At 40.1% G+C, this 19,249-nt stretch overlaps 1 protein-coding gene across 1 annotated transcript in view; it reads right to left on the bottom strand.

Annotated features, from left to right (window-relative positions):
- Nucleotides 1–13,376, bottom strand: part of LOC149276125 (uncharacterized protein KIAA1958-like) — a 32,601-nt gene extending 19,225 nt beyond the window's left edge. Inside the window, exon 1 of the mRNA XM_089503864.1 lies at nucleotides 12,203–13,376. Within this exon, the coding sequence (XP_089359990.1) occupies nucleotides 12,203–13,376 (1,174 nt within the window). The remainder of the gene's footprint in view (nucleotides 1–12,202) is intronic.
- Between the last annotated feature and the right edge of the window lie 5,873 nt (nucleotides 13,377–19,249).

Here is a 19,249-nt window from a genome sequence, read left to right as displayed (position 1 = left end):
AAAGGAAAATGTCTGGATCACTGGGTTCATCGATAGCCCCAAGCTACAAGGGTTGAACATATATAATTGTATTTATTATTTGGTAATGGCTATTATTGTATGCCACACCACAGGACCTGAATCTGTCCAGGACATTAGCTAATTAGGTCTCTGGGTGGAACACGTCAGTTTGTTACCTTATCTGCACCTTCCTGCCTATGCCAGAGAGTGCTCATTGCAAGTGATTATATACTCATTGTTAGATAACAGGTCATTCGGTTCACGTCTTCTTAATGTCTGCTTGATCTGCCAAACTGGATCACCGAAAACAGACATTAAAACAGGAAAGCCTTGAAAATGCAGATAAATGAAATCCAAGCTCCTAGAATTTCCTGTGGTATATTTTACATGCCTTCTCTCCACTATCACCACACAGGAATATGGCAGTCAGTCTTAAGAATTTTCACCACTTGCTCTGGTTTGTCTGGTATTGTGAAATATCTCTAGAGCGGAAGGGGAGGTTATTATGGATGCTGTGGGCATTTAGTATAAAGCACAAGTAAATGGATACTAGTAGTGAATACATGGTTCTTCATTTCTGACAATGTGAGTCAAATATTTAATCTTGTCAACCTTTCTATGCAATATGAAGGGGAAATTGTATACATTCTACTTCCCGGAGGGTTGGTCTTGCACAACACATTGTGAAACTGGTAAGAGTTATATGTGGCCAGATGGACCCTTCTTGTGGGAGAAGCTTGCCAGGGTTGGTCAATCATAATGCATATGTAATGAAGCAAGATTGAAAAATCACACCTAAAATACAGAATGAACCCTCGTATCCTAGGCTGTTCAAGTAAATGGCTTATATACAATATTGGGTATTTTGAGAATTTTGAGAGAATTGAAAACCAGTTCTAGCATAGAATGCAATGGAAAATATGTGCTACAATGGGAATAGCTACATCTTGTTTAATTAAATCTGGCATCATGTGTGTATAAAACAACAACACGTTACTAAATTTACCATATTTCCATTTTCGGGAACTCGTAATGCAGCAGAGTTCTTCTACCTAGGCTAATTATCAAGTCACTCTATAAATAAAACCTTGCAATGCTATTATCTCAGAGTGGAGAGATTGGTACAATAGGAGGTCGTATTGAATAAAAGGCATACAAGCTTAATGGAGACGGCTTTAAAAAATAAAATAAAAAAGCTTAATGGATCCAAATGTGACTGCCAATGTGGTCATGCTGTTCTTGACATGTAATGAGCACCATTCTGTAGGTTTACAGAAGGAACAAACAAGAGGTCGACATTAATGCCGTGAACCGAAGGCTGAGACATTCAATACTTAATGCTTTCAACCAAGCCAAGTGGCTCTTAAAGTGGGTACTATCAGAACAACGTTATCGTTAATAAAAAAAGAAGCATGTTATATTAGCGTTCAACCCTCTTTATCACAGATGAACAAGTGAAACATTGATAGAGAGTAAAGACATGTGAGACACCTGGTAAGTGTGAAGCAGTAATATAAGCAAGTGATATAGGAGGTGACAACTTATAGCACAGATCGCAGCCAAGGCTGCCATCTGTCTCATTATCCCTCAACCTCGTAATAGATTGTAAGCTCGTAAGAGCAGGGCCCTCCTCTCCTTCTCTACCAGTATGCCGTAACACGTGTTCATCTTATTATCAAATTGTATATTGTCAATTGTAATGTTGTTGTTCCCCCTACAAAATCTGCTGGTTATCTATAAATAAAGGTAATGTAATAAAAAAAAGACTGGATGGTATGATCGACAAACATAGGAACATCCAGGCTCCAACTACCTACCCAGAGCACTCCCTTTTCGGGATGTGGGTAGGGTGTCCCGCTTCCAGCCATGGGAAGTCCCGGTGAGGAGAGGGGAAGCATGGAGTGCCGCAACACCACTTTCAGTGCCCAGAGTTTCTCCACGGTGACCCAGAGATGTGGCGTTTCACCCAGAGAGTTCCTAGGCATGATGGTCAATGGCATGAGAAGGCAGGGGTTCCTTTTTAATTTTCACATTCTACATTCTGAATTTTCATGCCTGTTTTTTGAGACACTAAAGTTCTAATTGAAGGAACCATCCTAACATGCACTAATTATTAAGAATAATTGAAATCTTAAAAAAATAAATCACACTTTTGTGACTCGAAAAAACTATGCACTATTATTTTCTCTTTGTAATCTAAGTCAACCATCTGGTGACACGCTGGCTTTGAAGTGTATTATTTAAAGCTGGAGCAGGCAAGTGGATTCAACTCCCTGTATAAGAGGGACTGTCCCTGTTTCAAGTGTCTCATTAAGAATAAGTGATCTGTCCCTTGCCTAACACGAGGGATGGTCAAAGTTTCTGCACTTTTACAATTTCGTTGGAAGCGGTCAAAGCGGGAGGAGTAGTAATTGGTTGTGTATTGGCGTGTCACGTAACTAGTTCTGTCTGGCAAGCTGGCTGCCCTTGCAGTTTAAGAGTGTTCATCCCGGGGTGAAGATGGCTGCAAAACTTATAAATTGCACCTAAGAGGAACAACGTTCTGTCTTACGCTTTTTGTGTGCCAAGAGCACAAATTCATCTTGGCATTTGTGCTCTGTATCGAAATAACATTCTCTCGCCTAGAGTCCTCTGTGAGCGGATTGAAAAGTTTGAAAATGGCGGTCCTGGTGTGACTGATGTAGAGCACGCCAGACGTCCAGCTACAGCCACGACCAATGAAAAAAACCCTGGAACTGATCCGTATAAACACAAAAGAACATTTGAAGGGGTTGCAGGAAAGCTGAATGCGAGTGTTGGACCTGCCTATGCCCTGATTCATGCCTTAAGTTCTGTAAATAAAGTGTGTGTCAGGTGGGTGTCTAAGCAGCTGACAGAGGAGCACAAGCACAGACATTTGTTCCTGACACATGGCCCGTTATCATGAAGAAGTTGATGATTTTCCACAGAAGATAGTGACTGGTGATGATAAGTGGGTTTCACCATTACAAGCTCAAAAGCAAGCGGCAGAGTATGCAGCGGAAGTATCCATCATCTCCTGTATCAAAGAAATTCAAGATGCAACCGTCAGCAGGAAAGTCTTCTGGGACTCTCAGGGGCCTAATCCCAAAACGTATCGTGACATGCTTTAGAGACAATTCAAACCCACGATTCGCTCTAAAAGAAGAGGAATTCTGGTGTTGCACGACAATGCCCAACTCCACACAGTGGAAACCCTCAGACAATTGAAGTAGGAGGTTATGGAACACCCAGCTTATAGTCCAGATTTCCACCTTTTTGGACCGCTCAAAGAAGCTTTAGAGGGAAGATTTTCATGCGATGATGATGATGATGATGATGTGAAAGCAGAAGTGGAAACGTGACTATGCCTTCAACCAAAAACATTTTTTGCTGACGGCATTAAAAAGTTGTTAAAACGTTGGGAAGATTGCATTGCAAAGGAAAGTGACTATGTAGAAAAGTGATGTAATTTGTTTTTGATGTGATTAAATTTTGAAATAAATAGTTAAACAAATGGAAACCTTTCGAACGTCCCTCATATACATTTCATTAAGAGATCTCACTTCATACACAGCCATGTATGTTATTTTTTCAGTAGAAGCTTGCTTGGGTTGTCCTTTCACTATGTAAAGTGCAGTCAATGATGTAAATCTGCAATTCTCAGTCCAACTATCTCTTTATTGAATACATTTATTTAAGAGATGAGTGTCTGCATGCACATCTGCTTAACTACTATATCTGAATCCCGATACATGAACTGGGAATAGCACAAAATCCCTTCATACCAAGAAAACTTCACAGACATATTTCAAATAAGTCAAAATTGGGATGGCTTTAAGTTGCTGGGGGCTATAAATGAAAAGGTTTAGGGCTACTTGTAACAAGTTGAGTAAAATATACACTAATAAAAAAAACAACTACATGGGTGGTATGTATAAAAATGATTGGGGTGCAAAGTTTGGAACATGGTCTTATCACCATACCAACCAATTAAATTGTCAATTTGGCTAAACGTGGTCCCACTTTTAGAGAAAGGAGAGTTCACGGGTACATCCACTCAGCGAAAGAGTCCATAGATACCAATTTGAGGTAGCAGGAAGATGCTTAGGGAACGCTGAATTTTCAAAAAAATCTGCACTCTTGGCATTTTTTAGTTTCTCAAGCAAAACACAGGAACTTCTTCACACATATAAAACTAGGTATGTAGATAACCTGAGGAACATGTCAGGTGATTTAAATACTACAGGTTCAGAAATGCCAGTATACATGTTAAATAAAAAAACTTATGTAAATTGTTGATTTACTCCTTTGTAACACAGGGTTTAAACCCATGAGTGACAGGAGCTTTTTTCTTGCCGTTTTTAGCATATTTTTTGTTCAGTGATGATCCTTCTTTTCCATGGTTAGTGTACCCATGCAAATGACATATAATCAATATAATCTTTTATTTAGCAAGAATTATATGTAGAACATTTCCAAGGATTGAGTTATGTTCAGCAACATCCCCTTAGTAGACTATTACCTGACATGGATAGGCTTTTTTTATTATTAGAATTATTATTATTTTATACATACTAATTATATATATTTATTATAAAATGTTTTTGCTTGCACTTTTTTTTTTTTGAGATCCCTTAGGGATCTCTCCTGGAAGAGGACGAGGGTACCTCTTATGATGTCATGGTGACATCATTGGAGTCTGTATTAAATTTTCTAAATAAACCCCCCCCCCCAAGTATTTTTTGAAGAGGGAGCCTTTTCCCTCTTTTCATTTTGATCCTTACTGCTGCTGAACACAGGACGATCAACAAGCAGGTCTCCGTTTGCATTACAGACCCTCTGGGAAACTCTTTACATTAAATATTGTTTCTGGTGGTGTCATGACTGTGCCACTACACTGGATCCGTCAGCAGGAAGCTAGCAATGCTGGCTTCTGCTGACAGGGGAGACCACATGCTGTCGAATACCTTGTACCAGTAGGGAGATGTCCCACGTCGCAAAACCATAGTATGTACTATTACATCCTCTGTCATCTATGGCATGTTTTAGAAAACATTAGTACATCTTTTGTAAAGATGGGATTAAGCGCTAACAGATTTAATTTCTGCTTTACAGCTTTAAGTATAATGAAAGATCTCAAAAAGCGTCCTGGTCGAAGAGCTGTTATAAAACCGGCAATGACAGATAATTTGCAGGTGCAAACTTGTATTGAGCAGAATGTGATGACATGCTAATTTAAATAAGGTGATCTCATTTTGGTAGAGCAGGGCTAACTCAAAACAGGTTACCAATAGGTGGGCAATTCAACTCTTGCATTATTTGAGGGAACACAAAAATATAACAAGTTAAACATACTTGGTAAATTGATAACCAAGATACAGGTGAAATCACACAGATGTGTTATTCATTATTGCCTTTCAGCTCAATTCAATGAACCCCAAGCAATGTTACTTTTTTCTAAGAGCATTCAAAGATATGTGCTTTTGTTTTCCCCCTTGAGAATTCAATGCATTCATTTACATATAACAGAAGAGAGTATATATTATGATGCTGAAACATAGCGAAAGAAACACTGGCACGGAAGACCCGGCGGACCAGGCATAGCAGGTAGGGCCCTATTTAGCAGTGGACCACAATGCCAGCACCAACACCACCCCTCCATGCAGCGCAAATTGCTGGGGTGGCAGGCCACGCTCAACCAGTCCCAGCACCAAGATATGACATCATTTCCCAGATGCAGGGTGTCATGGTCAGGACTACTTGCCAAGACGTGACTGTGTGGAGGGCGTGGGCATGAAGGGGTTAATAGCACCAGGCCTCTGGATTTACTAACTTCACCCCTTAACAAGGCATAAGTTATACCAAATTAACCCCCAAATCCTGCCTGTATCCCCACAGGTAGTCTGTCACCACTCACGATTTTGGTAACGTGTTATCGTCTCTTAGGGTTTGTGGATATCGATACTAGAGCCCAAAGACAGACTTGGATTATGAATATTTTAATAACAAAAAGACAAAGACTACACAGTGACAGAATTACAAAAAACAAGACATACAAAAGAAAAAGAAAATGGCAAACAGTTCTTAAAAAGAATGGGACTTAAACACAGGACCCTCACTCACGAGTTTCTCCAATAAGTAGGCCTGTGGGAACTCCTTAAGTCCAGATGGTTTCTTATAATGTTGTTCTGATCACAGTATATCATGGAGTTCTGCTTTTCGGTCACTGCATTGTCCCTAAATCAGACTCTGTTTCAAGAAAATGCCCCTCTGACCACATGTCCAATTATATGACACCTTTTCCAAGAATTGGTTCCCATCTTTGATGTGCCAATAAGTTATGGTGGGGTAAAGGTGATGGAAACCCCTCCACTTAAGATAGGAATGGAATTCCTATAACTAAGGATCCTTATCTGTTAGGCCATGAATCATCACAGGGGTCCTTTGGGAAGATGACACCTCTTGCCAGAACAGATACAGAGGGCATTCACAAAGAAACACATTTAATTAACCTCAGATTAACTCATTGAATGCTTAAACAAAGAAACTAACCACCTCTGCTGGGTTACCCTTCCATACATCCACTACATTATATGAGTTATTCATGACACAGGGAGCATGAGGACTGCGAGGGAGTAGAATGATTGTCACTGGCCGTTAAAATATCAGCGCTTTCCAGAGCATGCTCACCGAGCCAGTGCTGAAGCGGACTGGGCTATTACATACTTGAGATGTGTTCAATCCCAGCCTTTATTGAAGGTTATGAGTGAGAGGATCTCAACTTTTCAAGATGCAGAAATAGTTCATGGCCGTTATAGTATAGTGAAAGAAAAAAAAGCCAAACATAAAAGTAAAATGTTTGGATATTTTCTTATATTTCTTTTTTAGTTAATGATCAATTACACTGTACTATAGTATCAGTAGTATTCTGATCTGTGTCTTCTTTGGCTTGCCCTGTGTCTTCTTTGGCTTGCCCTATTACACAAAAGTTATTTTGGTGAGAAATTCAATATTGAGAAGGCTGAGCATTGTGACCCATCCCTGACTACCAGGACTTGCAACTTGATATCTTAGCTTATTCACTATCCACTTACCTACTCATTCAATACCTTACCCTACTTCTTGCATTGCTTTGGCCTAAGTGCTCTATCATCTCCTTGTGTGGTTTTAACAGGAAAGGTCTAGACCAGTGGTTCTCAACCCGTGTATCCTCAGGACCCACATTTGTCTTTGGTCATTAAGTCGCGACCCAAAAATAACCTCAGAAAAGATGAGGGAGTGGAAAGGCTGTCCGCGGGCTGCAGCAGGGAGAGGGGAGGAGCAATCAGAGAAAAACTTTATTCACCTCCCACTAGGAGCAGACAGCAACCGCAAATCAATCAAGCAACTTGCTTTGCGGTCGAGGAGTAATACTAAATTACATGCTGGACCGGAGGCTGCCTGACGGCCCTGATTGTTGTGGCCGCGGTCCTGAACGCCTGCTGCTCGCGCATTGCCGCTAGAATGTGTAAGGCAGCCCCGAGAAAGTTAAATTTACCCGGTATGCCTCCAGTCTGGCCCTGACCCTCCGCGACTTTTGGGTCGCGACCCATGATTTGAGAACCACTGGTCTAGACGGTTGTCCATCTGACTTTGCCTACATGATCAACTTGAATCAAAGGTCAACCAGGCACACGGCGGCCCCAACATCATAGAACAGTCATCCAGTGACCACTGAACAACCAACTGGTTGCACTGGGTCCTTTCAGCATTCATATTTTTATAATTTGTGCAATAACATTCTAGCACATGCGTGTAGCACACCATGTAATCCGTTCATGTTTATTAAAAGCATCCCTTAGAAATGTGTATAAATATAGATTTCATAAGAAACTGTAGCATTTTTTGTCTGTTTAACGTTCAACAAAGATTACATATTTTTTAACCAATTTTGCATCATTTTTAGGCAAGCTAATAGCATGGTTTTCCAAGTATTTTTGCCAGTAGAATCACCTTTTATTTTCCTTCTGCCATTGTTTTAGGCATCCATAATAATGTGTGGTCATAACTACTTTATTCAAAAATGTATGTTTCATAAACATATGTTTAACAGTAACTTCTCTTTCATATTTAAATTTTAATAGCAAAGAGGTTGGTTTATAAGGCTCTTCTTTTTGTTAACGATCTCATGCATAACATAGTTGGGTCTAATTTGTTAAAACCATGGACCCGAGTTACCTGAACTTTTATTGCTTGTGGTAGCCAGTAAACAAGACTTTCTTTAGCCATCATTAGGGGGAGTAGCAGCAAACAGAAATATGTCCATGTGCGTGTGGCCTTTCCCTCGATATTCGTAAGATTGAGATATTGGGAGAGAAGCTTTATTTCAAGGACTTTCCACAAGGCTAGACAAATCCCAGGAACTCAGAACATGTTGTGCTACGGTATATTATCTCTATGCATGCATATTTTCCTGGCTCCCACAAAGTATACAAGCTGGCTGCTAAATTCCACTTACATTTGTCAAACCCTGCTTATCATTATATCAATACAGGTATCTAAAAATAACAAACACCAACATATCTGGAGGAACACCTTGTTGTGTGTCTAACATGTAGGTATTGTTGAAAATATTTTTCTCAGAAGGTTAATTGAGAATGGTAGGGCAATTATTAGCAGTGCAAGTATAATTCAGACTAGAAAAGAAAAAAAAAAAAAGAAATCAAAACAGGGCAATGAAAGACCGAGTAGATATGATATCAGGAGTGGATATAATAAATATATATATATATATATATATATATATTGTAGGGGACAGCTCACGCATGGGGCGGCAATGACAGTTTCACACAGGTTTCCAACGTAAATGCGTGTTTATTTAGATGTTGTAATCACAGAGCACCTTGTAAACAAAACAAACTATAAGCCTGTCCGGCTCTAACTAAACAGCAGGATACCTCTCTAGCAGCCTAAGGTCTGACGCAAAGCAAAGTAACCAGTTTTGTATGGGGTAAAGCTTCATACCTGGTGGGCTGCAGCGCTGGCTGTAGCTGCTCCTTCTTTCAGTGTCTCCCTCCCTCTGAAAACCTAACAGCCCTTTCTTTTAAGGCCTCCTCCCCAGTAACGAGCTTAGGAAGCCTCACCTGAGAGCACCTGGGATTGCTACCAGGCCTGGCTGAGGTAACCAGGTGAGACATATATCCCATCAACCACTCTCCCATACACTTTACCACAATATATATATATATATATATTTATAGCCACACACAAAAACAAGGAGAAATACATTGCTGAAAACAAAGAAAAAGGTCAAGAATCAGACAGGAGTGAGACAGACATGGAAGAAAGCCATGTGCTCCCTGTTAAAGTGAGAAGTGCCTAATGGATGGGCAGAATACAAAGCAATGTGCCATTATCTTTTTTTCATCCACCTTTACAGAATTATAATTAATTTAGGATTTTTGACATTAAATGCACAGGTAATTACCGTAAGTGTGTCCCAAGAGCATAGCCTTGTATGTTCAGGGCAGAACAGATGGGTTGAATAGTTATCTGCCACCAAATACTGTTACAGGGAAGGTGACAAAACAAGACTGAAGTACTGCCTAAGTACTTTAACCCCTTCGTGACAAAGGCTGATTCTATTTTTTGTACCCTTCGTGACAATGGCTGTTTTATCGTTTCTGCGGTGTTTGTGTTTAGCTGTAATTTTCTCTTAACCCATTTACTAAACCCACACAAGTTATATATAGTTTTTTTCAGGACAAGAAGGGCTTTCTTCAGACACCATAATTTTTTATATATGATGTAATTTTCTATAATAAAAATAATAAAATATGACGAAAAATTGAAAAAAAAAAAAAATTTCTCACTTTTATTTGAAAAATCTTTTATTCATCATAAAAAACTACTGAAAAAAACCTGCTAAATAGATTCTACTATTTGTCCCGAGTTTAGAAATACCCAATGTTTTTATGTTTTTTTGCTTTCTTCTACACGTTATGGGGCAATAAGTACAAGTAGCGTTTTGCTATTTCAAAACCATTTTTCTCTGAATCTGGTAATTCTGTCTCCATGTGGTATTTGGGGCATCTTTGAAGCCAGCAAATTAAATTTACCCCACCAAACCATATATTTTTGAAAACTAGACACCCCAGGGTATTTTAGATGCTGATAGTTTAACCCTTTCCATGCACTAATCCTACCACCAACCCTTGTCAAAGTTTGTGATAGTAATTGTTTTTGCTGTTTTTTAAACATACTTTGTACTTCAGGTGTAAAATTACAGCTCCTGGTATATGTCACTGTCACACAACACGATATGTGTTCAGCAACATCTCCTGAGTACATTGATACCCCACATGCATGGGTTTGTCAGATTGTTTGGGGGCAAAAGGGCCAAATTTGGAACATGCCTCCTCAGCCGTATACCGCTGCATGGCAACAATTGCAGCAAAAATAGTAGGGAAGGAAAGGGTTAATGGCTCTAATAAAAAAAATTAAAAAAACCCTAAAAAAAAGTAAAAAAAAAAATAAAAAGTAAAAAAAAATGTAAAAAAAAAGAACCCCAAAAACAATTGCCACTATGCAAGATCACTGTTTATGCAGTGATCAATGGCAATGAAGGGGTTAATATTAAATGGGTGGCTCTTATAAGAGCCTTTGGATCAATAATAATATATATTATTGAGAATACCTAAAAACACACTGATCTGTCTCTCTCCCTCACTAGAAGCAAGTGAAGGAGGGAGGCAGATCCAATACTGATCAAAGGCAATGTTTAGAAAACATTGCCTTTGATTTATCAGATCATGATCACTCTTATGAGTGATCTGACCACTAGGGGTGTTATTCACTGGATGTCCATGACATCCAGCAACACCCCCCCCCCCGATGATGACAGCAGGCTCCGCCCCCGGCTTGATGGGCGCCGCCATCTTGAAACACCGCATGTGTTTCGAAGACGCCGGCACCGGGAAGGTAAGTTGAGCATTTAGGAAGCGATCGCGAGTCGCTTCCTTTGCTAAACAGGTGTTGCAAAGATGCCTCGATACTGAGGCATCTTAGCAACACCAGCTAAGCAAAGGAAGCGACTCGCGATCGCTTCCTAAACCCGTTTTTCGGCGGCGGGCGCCGCCATGTTTGAAAGACGTGCAGTCTTTCAAACATGTTTTTTTATTTGCTCCTAGGAGCGATCGGGGGGGGGCCGGGAATGTTTTTTTTGGTGTTGCTCAATGCCTCGATGTCGAGGCATTAGAGCAACACCGTTTGAGTGAAAAAATCGATCACGGATCGATTTTTTCACCCGTTTAAAGACGTGCCGGTCCTGGCACGTCAATTGTCATAATCGTCACGATTTTCGGTGACGTGCCCGGACCGGCAATTGTCATCAAGGGGTTAAAATACCTTGAGTTCTGCAAAAGGAACTAAAGTTTTGACTGTGCCTAGAAAAACAAATGTTTGCTTTTAATAATAAATATTTGACATTTTAAAGAACCATTATTTAAATGCCTGGTGAGCCTTCCATGTTCTAACACTATTTAGAATTAAATAAAAAAAAAAGTTTTTTACTAAAAATAAATAAGAAATCATCAAAATGTATATAACTAATATGGATTCATTTAAAATATATTCTGCACAATTTTACATCAAAACAAGATCAGAAAATTACATTAAAATTCACAAAATAGGTACATTTAGTTTATGTCAGTTTACAACTTTCAGCATACAGGTTGAGTATCCCTTATATGAAATGTGACCAGAAGTTTTTTGGATAATGGATCTGTTTTCACCCGAGTCCGTTCTGTTGTTCAGGCTTTTCCCAGGGGTCCCAGTGCATTTCCAGGTTTCCCCAGAGCACTTCCGGTCCAGAAAAAGGAGCGGAAGTTCAGGCTTCTCCAGAGCACAACAAACCGGAATAACTCTGGGACCGCAGGGAGAAGCTGGAACAGCTGAGCAGACAGCAGGGAGAAGTCGAAAGGGAGGCTGGGAAAGAATCTACTGGACTACAGGAAAGGTCAGACACCTCTTTCCTGCCACCCCCCTCCTCAGTTGTGAATATACCTTATCTGAACTTCACTTATCTGGATAAAAAAAAATAAAAAAATGCATAAGGGATACTCAACCTGTATAAGTTTTCAAAAATAACTTAGCGCCCATAAGAACATTATGTTAATTTTCTTTCTTTTCTATATACATGAATTAGAGAAAAACATTTGTTTACCTGGGATAGACTGTGCTGATGCCTCACAGCCAATATTGGGGACACTATTTGGCTGCTGTTGACTAGAGGTAACTTCTGGTTCGGCACTTATAGAAGGAGAGAGTGCTACATCACATGGCAACACTGGCTTCAGTACAGGAGGAAGAAGCTCTTCTGTAACTTCTTTCTTCTCATGGCCAGGCAACTGAAGTGCTGATAGCGGTATATTAATAGGCTGGCTGGGGTTTCCTGTGGAGGTGCTGACTGGCATCTGAAGTCCTATTTGTTGGGTGACTACTGAATTATTACATGGTGGTTTGCTCTGGGGAGCCAAGGATGGCCTCAGAGTCTTTTGAGGGGGTTGCCGTTGTAAAACTAAAGGAGACGATGCTATAGGCTGCAGATCCAGTTCACTGCTTTGTGAGGGTGGCACAGTGCTGGGAGGTTTGGACGGTCCCACAAATGGGGGAGTGGAGTGTGTCTGATTCTTTTGTTTGGACATCTGTGTAATAGATATTGCGGGACCATCAGCCCCGCCAGCGAGTTCTGCATTAGCAACAATGTAGTAGTCTTCAGGACTCTCCTGTTTGATTTTTTTGACAAGGACGTTGTTACTGTCTTCATCGGTAGTATGTGACCGAGACGCTAAAACAGAGGAAGTAAGTCCACCAGCAGGCCTCTTTCGGGAAACATTCGGGGATTGCTGGGCTCCACGCTCAAAATCACTGTCTTCATCGGTTACTGAGGATTCACACACCATGTCAAATAAGGTAGTTTCATCTTCATATTCTTCCACCGGATCATCCAGCTCTGACGGTTCACTGCAATAGGAAAAATCACAGGAGTCCCTTGTTCTGTTGCAGTCTAGTTTTGATTTACTAGATCTTGGATACCTATCCAAAGGGCTTGTTTGAGTCTCTGATGGAACTCCAAGTATGCTAGGACTGTCAGAGTTGAAGCTTCTACTGTCCTGGAAACAAACTCTTTCCTGGGGTCCAGCCCTACAAGTTGTAGTTAGAGGCCAATGATATGCATGGCCAGAACTACATCCCCACATAGCTGTCAAAGTGCCATGGGAGCCCTCAGAGAGCAAATGCTTGAGGTTAGGAATAAGGCTACAAATTGTCCCATGACTGTGTGCCCAACTCACTAGCTTGGAGAGGTTCTCCGAAGAGGTGTGTAGACAGTCTTCCATTGTTTGTGGTCAAGAACTCTCTCCCTACAAAATAACCAGGAGACTAGTCAAACTTCAAGCATAGGTACAATAAATACAACAGTGTTGTGTAAAAAAATAAAATAAAAATACAGCATCATACTCTGTGTGTTAATCATGGGCTTTATCAATGAGACATAACTGATGTTATGTTTCGGAGCAGTTATGTAACTTTCATCCTGTTAAACCTCAGTGTTATTCTTTCTGGCTTATATACGAGATAACATAAGATGTACCTAAGCTTTTCTGTACAGAGACCAGACATCAGAGCATCACACATTATATAAAATGCCAACCTGATATTTCCATCAATATTTTTTATGCAATCACAAGTTGCATAATGGAAAATTTCGAATATCGGTCCTGTAGTAAATACTACCATAGGCAGCTGTTCAGTAATTGTCTGAGCATGGATTTTGTGTTTAATTGTTCCTTAAGTGCAAATGTCTAGGAAAATTAAAGGGGAAGGACTTATCGTATTTCCAAAAAGCTCTTTAGAAAATGTTTTGAATGTTAACTGCACCACATTTACCTCTTGTACCTCATGACCAGTTCCTGCGCAGGAACTGGTCATGTTAACTTTTGGTAAATATGGCTCACAGATCACTCCTCTGATACATTGAGGGTCAATGTATTAAGTGCAATTGTCAAAATTGAAGTCAAGCAATTTCAGTTGGTTACTATCTGCTCAACATTTGCCACTTTGCACCTGGATTACTTTTTGCATATTATAGCCAATATTATAATTGTTCAGTGATACAAGAAAAACAAATATAAGCACAAACAGAAAAATTAGAGAATTTGTCAGGTTGGGATTTTATTAAAATTATGGTTTTATTTATACTGAGCCAACAGATTCTGCAGGGCCATACAATGAGTTGGTTATACCGATACTACCACATTAAAGCAAACAGAGGCCAACAGTATAGAGGGGCCAAATCAACAGCCCTCATAAAAACCCATACATAGTTATGAAGGTCTGTAAAACTAGTACTAAAAATTCTATAGTGTAGCACATTAAAAAAAAGACCTTCCTACCCCGTTGACAGCAATTAACAACACTTCAAGCTTCAAGTAACTTTTTAACCCATGCACATCCCCAAGTGTTTGTATTTTTAAAGGATATGGCACAGATCACTTTAAAATGGCCATCATGAATGGTAAGATGGAGGACCTGCCAGATAGCATGACCACATCAGCCATTTCTGTACAGAACACAACTACATACCACATGTTGCTGACCAGCTTAGGTTGCGCACTAGAGCTCTACTCAGGACTGTTTTCTTAAACCAGCTCCCACTGAATTTGTGACAAATGTGTTCCACTCCCGCAACATGCGTGTTCCACTCCCGTCCGTCCGCTCCCGCAAACATTCTCATTCACAAATACTCTTTAATTTCCTCAATCACGCATACTCGTTCATACACCCACCCTCTTACCTGAACTGCAGATCTTTCGGTGCCGCTCACAGACTTCCGCAGGGGCTGCTACTTCCCTCTGCGTTGCTCGCACTCAGTGCAAACAACTTCTTTTGTCCCACCTAGGGGAAGCAGGAATGGAGCAGGGTCATGTGGCGCAGCATAAATTCACATGACTTTTCCTGGGCAGAACAATAGAGCCGTGTGTGCGAGCAACGCAAAGCCAGCCTTGCGGGAGTGCGTGGGATTACTGTGACCTGCAGGTAAATTGTGTAGCTGCCCGCTCCCACCTACAACACACAAAATACCACCCGCAAGTTTTTTTTGACGGGTCCCGCATCTCGATGCAGTCCTCTATTACTTGCTGCCCTACAGTCTGTGGGATGTATACGTTCATGTAAAAGGGGTCAGTTACTGAGTCATACATCCCCATACCTGGGAGCTTCCCAAGGTAGCCTATTTCTCCAGGGGAGTGGTTTTATGAAGAGGTAGGGCTAGCCCTTTAGAGGGTAGGGAAATAGGCAGAGATTAGGCAAAACATGGGCAGACGGTGGATGCGTCCAACCTCCCCTGCCCAGAGAAAGATGAAACAGACCCAGAGACATGGGAAGCATGGTTTGAGCCAGAAACTCCAGGTCAAGCCCAGAGAGTTCCCAACTATGTACATCTTGCATACTGCAGGACAGCACTTTATGTTTGCTAATCAACAGGGTGGGATATTTATACAGCCCCTGAAAAAAATGGCCTGTGTGGTCACCCCTGTAATAAGCTGTGAAGCAGCCGTACAATTCAGAAGAGACAAGAGGATACAAAACATATTTGTGAATATGATCGATTAAAAAAAAAAACATATGATCTTTTAAATTAATTCCAATATTTGGCAAGCAAATATTTGATAATTTACAAAATCTTTAATTGATATATTTTTGTCACAAGACTCAAATCTATGCATGTGATATCTTTGGTAAAGAAGAAGGTAAACATAGAAATCATATGCAAAAAAAAAACAAAAAACCTAAAATACAAATTATAATGCCTATTTGGAGCTGAGCTTCAAAACTTGTTTTGCTTGAGCATGGGCCTTACACATAGGAAAAGTCATAAGGTGTTTTATGGTTTTCTCTGGGTCTTGAAAACGGTGCATACACGTAGGAACTAGGAGGACAGAAACCCGTTCATATAAGATTACCCTGCCCAATTACAACGGAAATATAGGCCTTTAGGGCCATACACAATCAATGAATCTGGTACATATTTGCTTGAACATACGTATTTTAGCCATTTTGATTAAGCTATCTGCATTAGACAGTATACATAAAACCTCAGGCCTGTTCATGGCCTGTTCATAGGACATGTACGTTTTACACACTCTTTACCTGCCCAAATGCTGCCTTGCGGTATGTGTGATGTATAAATGAGGTCCTGAATTTTGTTTCACTTTCTGAAGAATTAAAAAACACTTTTTCCCGCCAATTCTCTCTGTGATGTTCCTGCATGAGGGTCGTCAAAGAACCCATTACAGACCCTACAGAGACAAAAGGGTCAAAACTGTCAATGATGCTGCCTTCTACAAAGAGGGGAGACTAGGCTGTCAGTAACCATAACCCCGTTTTTTTTTTCTGCTATGGTTTATGGTTGTAAAAGTATCCCAAAGGGAGTCAACCAGTTAAATTCCCTCATTTTATTAACTTCTACCACTTCTGCTGGAAGGTTTTATCAAAGACACTCAATGCTTCACAAATCTACATGTCATCCTTGCATTGGGGCAATGCTAATTCCCTCATTTTATGCACAGATCTGTGTCTCAACGGTACTTATTTGCTCACGGAAAATGCACGTCGACAGAACACCCAGCTGAAATGTGATGCACGTCATGTAACAAAAGGAGCGCTGTCTAGCAAGTGATGTTTGATAAGAAATAAATAAATAAATAAATAAAGACATGTTTACTCCGCACACGCTATGAAGATAATCAGATGCTGCCTCACAGCTCCATGTATTTCTTGTGTGGATTAACACTCTTGCCGACCTCCGCCAGTAGGCCAAATAAACAATATTGATGCTGTTTAGATTACAGGCCAGCCTGCCTAGCAACTTATTTAATGCAAGAGTACGCTCATGTAAATAAATTGTGGCGAAGATAGACTGCCTGTCCCTTTCTTGCGACCAGACCCCCATCACATTATTCTAGGAATACTAATAATGTCAGCTGTATGTGTGGCATGGAAGAAGTTAAAAGAACTCTACAGCTAAAAATAAAGGCTTCTTCTAAACATGCATTATTATTATCATTAAGAAATATTTAATCGCAGATTCTAAATATATCTTAACACGAAGCGAGATCTTCAAAGCCCAAGAGACGCAAACACTAACGCTGATCAAGAAAGACGTCATGAAAGTATAAATTAATGAATGTCGTTTTCCTCAGGAAATCTTGTTTATATACAATATCTAGACCATATTAATGAAACAAGCTCTTACTGAAACCTAATAAACAATATCTGTATAGAGATATGCTGCACCTGATACATTGACCTTAGCGTAAAGGCATAGCGCCCAAAGCCACAAATTACCTATAGATCTATTCATAGACATATTTATTCATTAATAAGGCCTTCTCAGCTTCTCGCTGGAACAATTTGCCAGTTTTGGCCCTTCGTAAAAATAAAATAAATTTATGGAGTTGGAAACACAACTCTTGGAAACTGCCCTGCCATTTCTCCCTTTAGTTAATGGACCCCTATTGCTCTGAGCAAGGTATACTTAATACCCCATATTGGGGTATTTAATTAGCCTCCTCGTCATGAACAGGGTGTGGGATAAGGGATGTGGCCTCAAGTACCTCGGTTTTGTTTTATTATTACTTTTATATTTTTTTCTGATAATTGGGCAAGGGCTGCTAGCTTTTTTCAACTCACATCCACTCGACTCTCCCTGAGACACCTATTTAGCATTAAGGTGCACATTGTACTTTTGTAGTTAACTTTGTGCTCCTCTGCAAAATGTATTGTCGCCATGGCCACCTGGTGCCTCAGGTTTGTTGATTCCTGTTAAAGACTTGTAAACAGATTTCCAAGAAAAAAGAAAAAAAAAACATTTTACATAGTTTAACCCCTTCGTGACAAAGGCTGATTTTACTTTTTGTACCCTTTTGAAAAAAATGACTGTTTCTAACTTTTAGTTGAAAAATCTTTTACTCATCTATAAAAGGTAATGAAAAAACCTGCTAAGTAGATTCTACTATTTGTCCTGAGTTTAGAAATACCCAATGTTTTTATGTTTTTTTGCTTTTTTCTACACATTATGGGGCAAAAAGTACAGGTAGCGTTTTGCTATTTCAAAGCCATTTTTTCCAAATCTGGTAATTCTTCCCCTCATGTGCCATTTCGGGTATCTTTGAAGCCGGCCAATGCAATTTACCCCATCAAGTCATATATTTTTGAAAACTAGACAGCCCAGGGTATTCCAAATGCTAGTATTTTAACCCTTTTCAAGCACTAATTCTACCATCAGCCTTTGTCAAACTTTATGGTAGTAATTTTTTTTGCATTTGTTTTTTCACACACATTTTACTTTAGGTATGAATAAACAGGTTCTGGTATATGTCACTATCATAAAACACCCCAATATGTGTTTAGCAACATATCCTGAGTACAGCGATACCTCACATGAATGATTTTGCCTGGCTGTTTGGAGGCAAAAGGGCCACATTTGGGGCATGCGCATTTTTCAATGTTGAACTTTGGCATTTGGGGATCCACTGCCCATGCCCTATTTGGTACATCTTTGAGCCAGGCCATTTCAGTGTGCCCAATAAAGCCATATATTTTTGAAAAGTAGACACCCCAGGGTATTTCAAATGCTAGTATTTTAACTCTTTCCATGCACCATATCTACCACCAGCCTTTGTCAAACTTTGTGGTAGTCATTTTTTTGCATTTGTTTTTTCACACACATTTTACTTCAGGTATGAATTAAAAGGTTCTGGTATATGTCACTATCACAAAACACCCCAATATGTGTTCAGCAACATCTCCTGAGTACAGCGATACCTCACATGAATGATTTTGCCTGGCTGTTTGGGGGCAAAAGGGCCACATTTGGGACATGCGCATTTTTCAATGTTGAACTTTGGAATTTGGGGATCCACTGCCCATGCCCTATTTGGTACATCTTTGAGCCGGGCCATTTCAGTGTGGCCAATAAAGCCATATATTTTTGAAAACTAGACACCCCAGGGTATTTTAAATGCTGGTATTTTAACTCTTTGCATGCACACATTTTACCACCAGAATTTTTTCAAAGTTTGCAGTAGTATTTTTTTGTGTGTACAGCTCCTGGTTTATGCCGCTGTCACATGACACCCCAATATGTGTTCAGCAACATCTCCTGAGCGCAGTGATACCCCACATGCATGGGTTTGTCATTTTTTGGGGG

This window comes from Sceloporus occidentalis, unplaced genomic scaffold, assembly GCF_023333645.1.
Source record: "Sceloporus occidentalis isolate IW3139 unplaced genomic scaffold, rSceOcc1.0.p SCAF_246, whole genome shotgun sequence".
NCBI lineage: Eukaryota > Metazoa > Chordata > Lepidosauria > Squamata > Phrynosomatidae > Sceloporus > Sceloporus occidentalis.
This window is presented reverse-complemented; position numbering and strand designations above follow the sequence as displayed.